Source organism: Equus quagga, chromosome 10 (genome assembly GCF_021613505.1).
Source record: "Equus quagga isolate Etosha38 chromosome 10, UCLA_HA_Equagga_1.0, whole genome shotgun sequence".
NCBI lineage: Eukaryota > Metazoa > Chordata > Mammalia > Perissodactyla > Equidae > Equus > Equus quagga.
The window spans coordinates 103,447,097-103,461,387 of record NC_060276.1 but is presented as its reverse complement, the minus strand read 5'-3'; the positions used below and the strand labels follow the sequence as shown (position 1 = coordinate 103,461,387).

Sequence of the window (14,291 nt, the reverse complement as noted above, 5' to 3'; positions counted from 1 at the left end):
CTCTTTTAATATAGATATGCACAATTATAAATTTCCCTACAAGCACTGCTTTAGCTTCATCTCATAAGTTTTGGTATGTCTCACATGCCTTTTTACAGTCAATCCCCTCTCCTGTCAGTCAACCATTGATCTGACTGCTATCACTGTAGCTTAATTTTGGCTGTTCTAGAACTTGATATAAATGGAGTGATACAGTATGTACTCTTGTGTCTGGCTTTTTTTTTTTTTAATAAATTCATGTATTTTATTTTTTTATTTTTTGTGAGGAAGATTGGTCCTGAGCTAACATCTTTGCCCATCTTCCTCTATTTTGTGTGTGGATGCCACCACAGCATGGCTTGATAAGCCACATGTGTAGGTCCGTGCCCAGGATCGAAACCACGAAGCCTGGGTCCCCAAAGTACAGTGTGAACTTGACCACTATGCCACATGACTGGCCCCACGTCTGGCTTTTTTGTTTAACGTAATGTTATTGAGAGTCATCCATGTTGTTGCATTATCAGTAATTCTTTCCTTTGTATTGTTGAGAAGATTCCACGTTTTGTTTGTTTATTCTCCTGAGATGAGCATTTGGTGCGTTTTCATTTTTTTGGCTATTATTAATAAAGCTACTGTGGACATTCTTGTACAAATCTTTTTGTGGATGTGTGCTTTCGTTTTTGGGTGTAAATACCTAGGGAGTAAATTTGCTGGTTTGCATGGGAAGTGTATATGTAACTTGATAAGAAACTGTCAAGTTGTTGCCTTAAGTAGTTGTACCATTTTACACTCCCACCAGCCATGTATGTGAGTTGTTTGCCATCATCTCCAGCACTTGCTATTTTCAGTCCTATATTTTGGCCATGAAAGCATTTCTTAATGATTCTACTCACTTAGGCTTTTAAAAAGAATTTTTGAGTTATCTCACATGAATTTTAATCCAACCACTGATCATTCAGTCAACAGTTTTATGTAGGGCTTAATAACTTAATGTGTGGTTCTTCATATGTAAAGCTTATACAGTTGACTGTCAGTGGGGAATTTGATTACATTTGGTTCTCCAGCAGAAAAAGATGTAAATTAACGTATTATCTCTGTATATTGTTTTTTCTCTGCTTCGTTGTACACATGGCAGAAGATGTCTGTTTGCCCTCTAGCTCCTGTATTTACATGCCTTTTACTTCCAACCACATACTTGGGAGCTGTTTTTCTGTTCCAATTCCATATTCCCAGAAGAGAGAATCTTATAGTCTTGCCTTGATTGGTGATCATGCCTGGTCCCATCAACTGTGAACACAGGAGTGGGTTCACAGAGTACAAATATGGCTGCAAAGGATGGGCCTTTTTGTGGGACTAGAGGATAATTTTACAGAGAAGGTACAGTTGTCCCTCAGTATATGCTTGGATTGGTTCCAGGACCCTCCTCAGATACTGAAACCTGCGGGTGCTTAAGTCCCTTACTTGGCCCTTCTGTATCCGTGGGTTTCACATCTGCGGATTCAACCAACTGCAGATCTGAAACATAGTACAGGCTCCACAGTTGACTGAATTCATGGATGTGGACCCTGTGGATACGGAGGGCTAACTATATTGGGTAGACATCCCCAAAAGGTAGTGACTGCATTCAATTAATAATATTCTTTGGGCTCTGTCCTGCTACTGTGTCAGCATTGTGATAATTATTATCCAGCACCCCTCCGCTGCCATGATTTTGTTTATCTGAGCTTTCCAGTTTGGATCCTGGATATATCATACAAGCGTTTCAGAGTCGAAAGGGACCTTAGAAGTCATCTAAGAAATATACATGTAGCAATTTATAGGTTCTATATCATTTTCCTGTACAGTACCTCATTTGGTCTTCAGAACAGCTAGTGCCACACAGCTAGTGGTGGTAGAACTGGGCATGGATTGTAAATTTCCTGATCCCAAATCCTTTCTGTTTACTTTTTATCTGACCTCCATAGTTGCTGTAAATAAATTGGAATGTGTACCAAGATCTCTTTAATAGGTTTGCTGTCATCATCTGCTATATTGAAAAACAATAGGTCCCTGTTACTATTGTAAGATCGTTCATTTGAAGATAGTGATCTTTATAAAATCAGATAACTTTGTAAAGGCAGGGTTGTCAAATGGCATTGACTTGACATACTTTAAGCCAAGAGGTTTATTTTTAATTCTGAACCTTTGAAAGGGCAAATGCACCTAACTTTTCTTTGCAGCCTGTGAATAGAATTAATGGAGGCTTGAGAGAAATGGTCTAATGCTTTCCTTGCTTTTTCCTGCTGTAAATTTTAATACAAGAAGACTGCTGGTTGCTTTTCTAAAATGTTGCTATTATTCTACCGATTGCAAAGCAATTTATAGATAAAAGGTACCACATAAATGCTAGGGAATATATATGTATTAATTTTTAGAAATGTTATGGCCTATTTAAATATGTGCCCCAAATTCCTAAAACAAATTTACTGATTTAGTATTTATACTTTTATTTTTAGTCTAAAATATTTATAATAATTTCTATGATTCTGTATAGCTTTAAAAATTCTGTCCCATTTTGTTTTGTAGTACACAAACCTAAAACAGTGGTTTAGCTGCTTTTTTTTTTTAATCCTAGAGGTCTCTCTTAGTGTTTTTATTTTAAAAACAATTTCCCCAAACATGTTGCTCCCTAATCTTGTTGAAGAGAAGAGAGGAGCATGTGTAAAAATTCATCCCTTTAAATGATATGTACATTTGTCAATAACTAGAGGAGTGGGAGATACTGAGAATGAAGGGCTGATAGAATTGGGAGAAGAGAGGGCAGTATTGACTTGTTCTGCAACATTCTCAGCTCTTTTTCTACCACCCATGCATTGTTGACCTTTACTTATATAAGAAAGTAGCTTTTCAAGATGTGATCATTAGGTAAAGCTCCCACAAAATATTATTTTAGAAATGTATTTCACAAAAGTTTGATTTGTCTGAAATTTCTGTTGTGTGTTCATCAGGATGGAGAACAAGAACAGATCCCTGAGCTGCCAGATCCAAGCTTAGAAATGGGCATTTTGCCCAGAGAGATCCGGAAACTGGTGGAGCGGAGAAAACAAGTCAAACAGCTAATGAAACAGCAAGATTTAAATCCAGACCTTGTTCTTCAGGTATATGTTTTCACTAAGAGACATCTGAGTGACATCCTCAGCTTTTAGAATTTGATTATTTAGGAGTGATTTAAGCATGATGCTGTTAGCAAATGTGTGTGCTTATTTTAAGTTTCTGGGTAGGAATCTGTTCAAAAATACTAGAATGCCTCAGAATGTAAGGTACCTCTATCTGCCAAGCTGTATCTAAGCAAGATCCTTCTGACTTCTGGGAGCGTTGGAGTCTGTTTACTTGCTTCTGGGAGGTCAGGGAATCATGGATCTATGAGGACAGGTTGAGCGTGTTAAAAGTTTTTTCAGGGGTATTGAGGGTTTTTCCTTCTCATTGGTGATCTACAGAGACATCTAATGTAATGTTTAAGCATCTACCAATATTGTTGTTTGTCTTTCGTCCTTGTGTGGCCCGCAGTATGACATCCGACAGAAGGCTTTGAAGCTCACAGCAAACAGTATGTACGGCTGCCTGGGATTTTCCTACAGCAGATTTTATGCCAAACCACTGGCTGCTTTGGTGACATACAAAGGAAGGGAGGTAAATGGCGTAACATTCACATCTCTGAAAATGAGAGTATTTTTAAATATACATGTTATAGTGTGGGAGAGTCGAGTTTGTTACCTAGTTATACAGCTTCAAATACTCCTTTCTCAGGATAGATTTGAGACAGATAGGCTTTTAAATAAGGATCCACTCATTCATCCATAAAGGGTGTGTGTGTGTGTATATTTATTGAGCACCTCTTATGTGGCAGGCATTGTTCTAGGTACTGGGGATAGAGTGATGAACAAGACATAAAAGGGCCTTGCATCACGAGGCTCACATTCTACTTAGGGCAGGGGGTATGAAGGGGCATGTGGTGGGGACTTGGGGCAGGGAGAGGGTAGTTTGGGAAAACAGACTATAAGTGAGTGAATAAACAAATACAAGAAATAACTAAGAGAATATGATAGAAGTAAATATTGTACAGATAATTAAGAGGGTGGTGGGCTAGAGAATGTTAAGATGGCTTGTTTAGATTGGTCAGGAAAGGCTTCTTTAGGAGGAAAATGAATGAGACCTCCGTGTCATAAGGGAGTTAGTTTTTTTGCTGATATATTAGGTTGGAGTGTGAGGGAAAGGAAGAAATCAAGGAGGATGCCTCCATTTTTCTCTTATAGCTGGTTAGCTAGTAGAGCCATTTACTAAGATGGAGAAATGTGGGAGAGAGCAATTAAGAGTTCTATCTTGGCTGTGTTACCTCTGAGATTTGTAATAGATCTCTAGGCATGTTAAGTAGGTAGTTGGATGTAGAAGTCCACAATTCCAGGAATATATCAGGACTGGAATTACGTATTGAAAGTTATTGGCTTTAGAAAGGTGGCCCAGATACCACACAGATTTGAGGTGCTGTCACTTTGTAAACATAAGCTTCATCTGCCTTAGCACCATGTGCGTGAGTTTTTCTTAATTTGTAAAAGAATAGTTACGCTAGATATTAATTCCATTTGACTCCAGTGAACTATTGATCCCTGTCCATGGATTTAAGATTACTCAGTCTTAAGGAGGTAGTTGGTGGTTATGGGCAGAATGCTCATATTGGGGGTCTTGACTCAGAATACTCTAGAGCAGGGGTTGGCAAACTATGATCCATGGGCCAAATCCAGCCTACCATCTATTTTTGTAAGTAAAATTTTATTGGGTCACAGCCGTGCTCATTTGATTATGTATCATCTATGGCTGCTTTTGCGTTACAACAGCAGAGTTGAATAGTTAAGACCGAGACTTTCATGGCCCACATACCTAAAATATTTACCCTCTGGCCCTTTTCACAGAGAAAAAAATTACTGATCGCTGCTTCAGAGTCTAGACCGGTGCTGTCCAATAGAACTTTGAGATGATAAAAATGTTCTCCATCTGCAATATCCAATATAGTAGCCGCTAGCTATGAGTGGCTGCTGAGCACTTGCTATCTGGCTCATGCCAACTAGCTGAAGAACTAAATTTTGGGTTTTATTTAATAATAGTTAAAATAAATTTAACTTTAGCCACATGTGGCTAGTGGCTAATGTAGTAGACAGCACTGATGTAGCTGGCATGAAACAGGATGTTCAGAGCTGCTCTTCTGTTGGCAGCCCTGTCTTGGCTTAGGATGCAGTGAGGAGGGGCAAATCATGCATTGGACGCCAGTGACGTGTGAGAGCTTTCAGAGGCGTTATTTCATTAAAACCTCACAAGAATCCATTGATATAGATAGTATCGTTCCCATTTTGCAGATGGGGAACTAAACTCAAAGAGGTGATATATACCAAGTGACTATTTTGAGTTGGAATCCATGTCTTCCTGATTGTAAGGCTTTTACGACATAGGGGTTGTCTGCCCCATCTCAGAGTATCTTTCATGACTGTGCTTCTGCTTTATATTCTACCCCTTCTTCCTGAAAGAATGTCTTTCTCAATACTCATCTCAAGACTCAGGCCTTTGTTACATAAGAAGATATAGGTGTTTTAGGGGCTAGTTGAAGTAAGGGAAGGATGTTTTCAGTTTCTTAGGCTAAGTTTACTTTAAAATTATTTAAATTTTATTTCTGTATATGTATCCAGTGGCTTCTGATAGAATACCATCTTATTTTTGTATTAGGAAATGCACTCACTATGCTCCAACTGGGTGATAATACATGGGTTGACTATTGAGATTGGATCAAGGTTACTCTTAAGTTTCTCACGAGAGGCAATAGTTGACAATTTACTCCCTTGGAGAGTGCCTCTTGCTGTTGGGAAATCCCTGTTGTTACATTTTCTGCATTGGCTCAGAAATCCACAAGCTTAAAAGGGCACTGTTGATAATGATAAGCCCAAAATTTGTCCAATGATCTCCCCCACTCCTCTAATCCATTGTACTTTAAGGGCAATATTTTCGGTTAGCTGGATTTTTAATAGGGAGTTTCAACTCAATTTTTATTTTTCTGCTGTATAAAATATAACAGTAGCAAATCTTAATAAACTATTAAAAAAACCCCTGCTCTATCCACTGAAAAACAAAGAATTTCAGACAAACCTAGAAACAATCATATGTGATTTAAATTCTTGGTTTCTACTTTCCCCTTTGCTCCTTCCCACAAATAATAAATACGGCAACTGTGGAAAGTGGGCCTTTAAAGTAATGTGAGGTTAATGAGAAATAATAATTACACAGTTGCTCCCTGGAAATCTTATTCTAGAAGATTCAAAGCCACTTACAGAAATTATTTCTTAAAATAAAAATGATTGTTAAAGGGTTGGTGATAATTATTAACACTGGCGGATGGAAATATTCTATGTGATAATATGTCTTTGGGTTCACTAGCATTTTCCATATATGCTTTTAGGTCTTTGTGATTTCAAGCAGCTCTTGGTTATTAAAGAGGTAGGAGGAGTGAAGTGTAAAATGAGAATCAGTTTGCTGAGATTTTGGAATACCTTTGTGACTTATCAAACTGGTCTTTTTTGTAATAGAAGGGACAAAATAATATCGTAGCCTGAAGACCCTACAAGTTGTTTGCTTTTAAAGTCCTTGTAGGATAAATTAGATTAAGGTTCAAGTGGAAATTAGTGAGACAGAAACCTGGTAGCATGTCATGTGAAAAGATTGTAAAATTTTGCGTTTGAATATGGATTAATACACAGTCTGGGGAGGCCTTAAGTCCCCCTCCCTTTTTATTTTTAAGTCTATTTTGTGTGTGCTTAGTTTTGTTGGAATCATGCAGGTTTGGCTCTGGTGACCTAATAATTTCTGTAATCAAATGTATTATGGCTGCTAGAGTACTCAGAGTAATTACTAATTTGTACTTTTAAAAACAGGTTTATAATAAAAGTGCTAATAGTTGTGTCAAATGGACATCAATATTGTCTTTTCCCAGGTGTGATCTTTCACACTTAAACTCGTCTATGATTTTTAATTGCTCGGTGGTAGAGAATTAGTTAATGGTTAAGGAATTGTATGAGGGACCTCATAGCGTGCAAGTTATTTAAAAATAATGAAGTCAGTGTTTCCAGAGAAGTAATATGGAAACTGAGTTTACAGACACTGAAAGGTGAATCTATATAAATAGCATCTGTATTTGTGTCTGTTCTCAATGTATGTAGAGAGACATAAAAAAGATACTAGGCAAGTTGATAGCACTAAGTGGACATATATTTTAAACCACCAAGAAAACGGACTTGGTTGTCAAGTCACTGGTGTGGTAATTGAAGTGATTGTTCACTAGATGGCGATAGACACCCTGAGATCATTAATCAATTAAGGGTTTTATTCTGTGAACAATGATGAAGGCCATTTAGTAACACATATCTGTCCAAATTTTCGACTTTTTAAGATTTTGAAATTGTTAAAGAAAGGCTAACACTGGACCAAAGGATTGTAATAGTCTAATGTATTTAGTGTTTAAAATAATGATGGTTTTTGAATCCTAAGTTTTATTGATAAGAACAATCATTTAATGTATCATAGCAAGCTAATTTTGCTATCAAATAGCTGAATTCACACTTCTGGCCATGGGACTATAATACATGACTCCCTCAGTTACAATTATCAGGCTCATCTAAAGAGAATTGAAAGGATTTCAATCTATAATTTTGCCTCTTTGGATTTGTTGGGGTTTTTTGGAGGGATTTTAAACTTATTCTATACTTATAAGCATACTCATTGCATAATCCTTAGTGTAATAGTAATATTTGTCTTTGTGAAATAATTAGTACTTATTGGCATTAGTATTGTTTTATTTCTATACTCTTTCATTTCTGTGCCTTGAGAAACGATTTTTGGTCTGGATTTCTGATTGCATTTTGAAGTGAACATAGCTCTAACGGTTGGGTGTGGAGCCCAGGTGTTTTCAGTTTCTCACCCAGAAGGCTAAAATGAGTCTTTGCCAGCCTACTTGCCAACCAATTGTAGACTCCCTAGCTTTCAGTTGTGTTCGGAGCTGAAATTTGTGCATTTAGAACATGTATCTAAATCATTGCATGCAAACAATGCAGTCTGGGCAAGCCTTCCTGGGAGTCTCTTGGCGATTGGCTAACACCTGTAGAGAGCCCTTTGGAATGGCCCCTGGATGGAGGGCTATAGCTTTTGTTAGTGTCAGTGGCAAAAGAGAATGAATGACTATGGAAAATCTTATAATTAAGTGCTATGGGAGACTTTCATCGTTATCTGGAAATAAGCAAAAATTTCACTTTTCCAGTCTTTTTTCTTAAAAAGCTTAGTATTTAAAAATTTTTTTTTAACTTTTTATTGAGATTATGATAGTTTACAACCTTGTGAAATTTCAGTTGTACATTATTGTTGTGTCATCGTGTTGTAGGTGCACCACTTCACCCTTTGTGCCCACCCCTCACCCCTTCTTTCCCCTGGTAACCACTAATCTGTTCTCTTTGTCTACGTGTTTAATTTCCACGTATGAGTGGAGTCATACAGAGATTGTCTTTCTCTATCTGGCTTATTTCACTTAACATAATACCCTCCGTGTCCATCCAAGTTGTTGTGAATGGGATGATTTTATCCTTTTTATGGCTGAGTAGTATTCCATTGTGTGTGTGTATACACACACACCATATCTTCTTTATCCACTCATCAGTTGATGGGCACTTAGGTTGTTGCTTCCACGTCTTGGGTATTATAAATAATACTGCAGTGAACATAGGGGTGCATGGTTCTTTTGGATTTTCTGATTTCAAGTTCTTTGGATAGATACCCAGTAGTGGGATGACTGGGTCATATGGTATTTCTGTTTTTAACTTTTTGAGAAATCTCCATGCTGTTTTCCATAGTGGCTACACCAGTCTGCATTCCCACCAGCAGTGTATGAGGGTTCCCCTTTCTCCACAACCTCTCCAGCATTTGTTACTTTTTGTTTTGGTTATTTTAGCCATTCTAACAGATGTAAGGTGATATCTTAGTGTAGTTTTGATTTAAAAGTCTAGTTTTTTAAAAAAAAAAACTAAATGCAGTAAGCTATGATAGAGACAACTAAAAACCCTTCCCCACCCTCTCTCATTTCTTTCTCTTCTTCCTCGAGGTAACTGCCCTCTCAGGGTTAGTTTTGTCCTTTTTGTCCATGGTTTTTTGCTTTTACAACAAACATGTGGACCTATACATGTGGTGCATTAAAAGTTGTTACCATTTATGTGTTATGCTACATAATTTTTTGCTGTTTGCCAAAAATGTAAGGGAAAAACCCTACTCTGTATACCACTTTTTAAGTATATCCATGTAGATACATTTTTAGATTTGATTTACTCATGTTACCTATTTATAATATTTCAGTGAATAAATATAGCATAGCATGTTTTTTATTCTCACAGTGTCCAGGTTTTTAGGTTTCCAAGTTTTTACTTGTTTTAGTTTTTTGCTATTACAAACAGTGCTACAGTAGACAGTGCCACATGTGTAAGAGTTTCTTTAGTGTATTACTAGGAGTGGAATTTGCACATTGCACAAGCAGTATATGATACTTTATTGATAAATGCAATCATTTAATTTATCACAGCCAGCTAATTCTTTCAAATAGCTGAATTCATATTGGTGGCCATAGGGCTACAAAACATGACCCTCACAGTCATAGATAGTACCAGAGGTTAATCTAAAGAGAATTGGAAATGATTCTGACATAAAATTTTGCTTCTGAATTTGTTGTTTATTTTTCTGTTGAGGGGTTTTAAACTTGCTATATACTTGTAAACATACCTGTTGCATAATTCTTAGTGTTCCACATCCTTGTCAGCACTTATTATCAGAATTTTTAGTTTTTTGCCAGTCCCATAAGTGTGAAATGGTATCTCATTGTGATTTTTATTTGCATTTCCTAAGAATTAGTTAAGTTGAGCATCTTTTCATTTGTTTTAACTCTTCAGTTTTCTTGTGTGAATTGCCTGTATACACATGTGTGTCCTCTTTCGTTGGGTTGTATGTCTCTTAGTATTTCTTCTTAGGTATTCAAAGGCTAATCCTTGTTTGGTCATTTGTGTTGCAGATATCTTTTAGTCTGTGGCTTATCCTTTATTTGTGGTCTTTGTGCAGAAGTTTTTTATTTTAATGCCAAATAGATTTTTTTGTACAGTATGTGGTTTTTAGGTCTTTAATCCTTTTGGAAATTATTTTTAGGGATGGTATAAGTTAGGGATCTAATTGTATTTATCTCTTTGCTTCCTTGTGGAGTTGTTGAACCTGTTCCTCTATTCCAGAGGTCAAAAAACTATGACCTGCAGGCTAACTCCCATCCACAGACTTTTTTTTGTAAATAAAATTTTGTTGGGACACAGCCACACCTGTTTGTCTATGGCTGCATTTGTGCTCTGCTACAAAGGCAGAGTTGATTAGTTGCTACAGAGACTGACCTGCAAAGCCTAAAATGTGTACTTTCTGGCCCTTTACAGAGAAAGTTTGTGGACCTCTGGTCTAAAAGAGTCATGTGTAATAGAAAAGTCACTTTTGTTTCTAACAGTCTCAGTCATAGGAGGTGAAAGTAGAGGAAATTACACTGAAAGTAGTAAGAAGGAAGGAAAACAATCTTTTGGACATCTAAAAAATACAGATTTTGAAGTTTTACTTGTTTTTAGATTATTTGAGAACTTCTCTCAACTCAAGTAGAGCAAAGAGAATCCGCTGAAGTTGTATGCAACATTTTGTGTGTCTGTACATATATGTACTTTTTTGGGGGAGAGGGCAAATAGCATTTAAGAGATTCTAAAAGGGGACTGTGATGCAAAAATGGTAAAGAACTGCTGGTTCTTACATTTCATTTCAACTCTCTTCTTCTGTAGGTTGAGGGGAAACTTTAGCCTTAAAAATGTATGCTTTTGTCGCCTAAAACATGGCAGTGTGAAGAATTTTCTTGCCAGACCAGACCCATGGAAACTGTGTGGGTGGTAGGAGGGAAGAGTTCTAATTCTGTCTTCAGAATTTTAATAGCCACCATTAAGACTACTTTTAACTTCAGCTGACCTACTAACATTTTGATTTTTTTTTTTTTACTATAAGAAGAGAATTTCTTTTAAGGGTAAAATGAAGGTTTACTATATTTTTGCAGAATATGTTTTATGTTTAAAAAAAAGAGCAGTATCCTTTTTCAGTGATCACAGATTACCACTTTTGAAGTTTTTACATTATAAAATTCTAAGCCAGAGAAACTTTTTATTGTATTTCAGAGATGTTTGGGTTCTAAATTCTTTGCAGTTATTCAAAACTGATAACACATGCTGTTCAGCTTTGTTAATTCACATCTACTAATTCAGAATTTGTGGTAATTCAGATGGAATGAGTTGAAATTCTTTTTTTTTTTCTCTCCAAGGCCCCAGTATGTCCTAGTTGTAGGTCATTCTAGTTCTTCTATGTGGGATGCTGCCACGGCATGGCTTGATGAGCGGTGCATAGGTCTGCGCCCAGGATCCGAACCGGTGAACCCCAGGCCACCAAAGCGGAGCATGTGAACTTAACCACTTGGCTACGGGGCTGGCCCCATTGAAATTCTTAACAGTACAAATTAATAGTTGTATTAGAGCCTAGGTTCTTTTCATATACCTTTGAATTCTATAGAAACACCTATTTCCAATCAAGTATATCTCTATATACTTGAAAACTCTGACACAACATTTCTTTTAAAATGCCAAAACTTGAGACTTTTAAAAATAAATTCAGAATGACCTTATCCTTTTTTCTTAAAAGTCGGAAACTAGCATCTCCAAGATGCCTGAACATCCACCTCTGTGTGCTCTTTTGGGTTTTGGGTATGGAAAGGTATACGCTTAGGAGGACATAAGGCAATTGATGTTAGAGGTAGCTGGGAAGAGAGAGACGAGGTCAAGTTCTGCTTGTGCAACAGGCGGGTGTCTGCGAGCATCAGAGAAGAGAGCTTCAACAAGGAAATATTTGCGTGCTTTCTTGTCCATCCATTTGCATTTACTGAAGTTTTGGGTGGTTACCTCATCTTTGTCTTACCTGAGCTTTCGGGAATCCAGGGAAGGGCTCATTTGCCCAGATAATACAAGTCTTTGTCAAGAAAGAGTACCCCGTACCCCTCCTACACACACGTGGTATCACCAGGCATGAGCGGCAATGACGGGTGGTCCTGGGGCTGTGGGCTGGCCCTCCCCATCTTTAAGAATCTCCTTAGTACTAATCTTAAAAGTGCCAGGGTTTTTTTTCGTTAAGTAAGGTGGAATTTCCTTATTCTCAATCTAAATTAATTCCTTTTTTTAACCCACACATTGGATGTTGTACTACTAGAATCAGAATGGGTCTGCATAAACTAGTATGAATACTTAAAATTTTTCTCTTTAACAAAAAACAAAAGAAAAGCCTGCAGCCTCGGATTGTTTCTATATCCTCCGATCGCCGTTTCCGTTCAGTTTGTCAGGGATCACGTTTGTTCCACCCAGCACCTAGCCCTGTGCCTCGCAGAGTGGATATGCTTGTTTGCCGTAACTCTGGGGTCATGCTGGCCTAGTAGTTTGCACAGTAACGGATGGGTGGATGTGGAGGAGGTGTATTTTTTAAATGAGCATCTTGCTATGTAAGCCTATTTTGAGTTTGTAAGAATGGCCTGGATACTCAGAACAAGAAAAAGGATACTTTGTACACTTTTACTAGGCACTCTCATTTGAGAAGGCTGGGATGGCATTTTTGCCTGAATATTTTGCGTTTAATTACTGAAACCTCTGGGAATGTGGCTAAGGATGAAGAGATAAATACTATCAGAGTGACCCTGTGTCAGTGCTGCTTATCTCTGGTGAGACAGATTAAGTTTCATTACTCTGACTTGAATAACATAAACTGAGTCCTGGAAATTTCTTCCTTTCTTCCCAACCCTCACCAGAATGACTTTCTGTTAACCCAACTCATCCCTCTTTCTACATATGTGAACATTTTATGTAAACCTGTTTGGGTATATGTTTCTTTTTCACAAGCTGCCTGTTATTTGACAGGTGTTCTAAAGCTCCTTGCTTTGGCAATGAATCAAGATGACAGAGCAGTAATGATTTTGAAAGTGCCATTTCCTCCTTGTTAAGAGACAAAAAGAAAAGTGTGAAGTTATTAGCCACTATTCACCAGTGGCATAGAAATTGGCATAAGGTTTAATTGTCTGGTTCTGCAGTCAGTCTGCATAGGTAATTTCCTGGATAATACTACTCTTAAGGAAAGGAGAAAATATCATATATCTTTACTTTTTTTCTCCCACATCTTTTTTTCCCCTCTTTTCACAAATTGCAGATATACATGAATTGAAGAGAAAAGATCACTAGAAAACCAAAATATTGACCTTTTCTTTGGTTTCTCCTTTCCTCATCTGCCCAGGTAATAGATTTATGGGTGATCTGGTTGCGCTTGGAAGCCTTGCAGGTTTCCCATCCCCCAAATGGATCAGCTGCCCCAGTGTTTGAATCTGATGGTGTACAAGCCATCACCGCACTGTCTGCTTCCTTTAGCTGTGCTGGATACGTTTATCACTAATTGGAAGAACCTGCTTTCGGCAGCCTGCACAGTCTGGTAGCTTGAGCATACTCTTCACAACAGTTCAGTCAGGCTCTTTAAAGACACATCCATCTCAAATTTAAAAACAGAACAAGCTGGTTGGGTTTATTATGGCTCAGGACTCGTTAACCGAGGGAAGACTAATAGAATTAGTGCCTTCTGTTTGTGTTTCATCATTTCAGTAGGCAGCGTGAGCCTGTGTCAATTTGCCATATCATAAATACTGTGTTAAATTACAGTGGGCTGAGTTTGGTAAGTTGTGGGAGTTTTGGAAGGCGGGCAGAAGAAGGGCTTTATGTATGTGTGTATGTGTTAAGAAGCTGTTTGATTTTAAGCCAGGGATTCCTGAGCCCTGTAGTCATCGTTTTAGAGATCTTGTACCTACTTTGAAATGTAGTGCCAGTGTCGGGTTGTACAGCTGTCCTTGTTTCCTTTTTATTACTAATTTTTGTGGTTGAACTGGTTTGTGTCCCTTTTAAACTTGAATGTATGAGAGTCTCACAATTTAAAATTTTTCTTTGAAAATTCCCTCCCTCTTTTAAAAAGCAAAATGAAGTAAAATGTAACTGAGGTGAAGCTCTACTTGCATTTTTAAAAGAACAACAAAGCCTGAGTGATTTCTAGAAATGGTATATGTGTGGTATTTGGAATTACTAAATCTTCTTTACAGGTTTGGGTTTAGTTTGCTATGAGCTATT

The 14,291-nt window shown here is 37.5% G+C and overlaps 1 protein-coding gene across 3 annotated transcripts in view; it reads left to right on the top strand.

Moving 5' to 3' along the window:
- The window catches only part of POLA1 (DNA polymerase alpha 1, catalytic subunit), a 287,461-nt gene that overhangs the window by 51,002 nt on the left and 222,168 nt on the right, over positions 1–14,291 (top strand). For all 3 annotated transcript variants that reach the window (XM_046673990.1, XM_046673991.1, XM_046673989.1), the window contains exons 25-26: positions 2,967–3,116; positions 3,526–3,648. In XM_046673990.1, the coding sequence (XP_046529946.1) occupies positions 2,967–3,116; positions 3,526–3,648 (273 nt within the window). The remainder of the gene's footprint in view (positions 1–2,966; positions 3,117–3,525; positions 3,649–14,291) is intronic.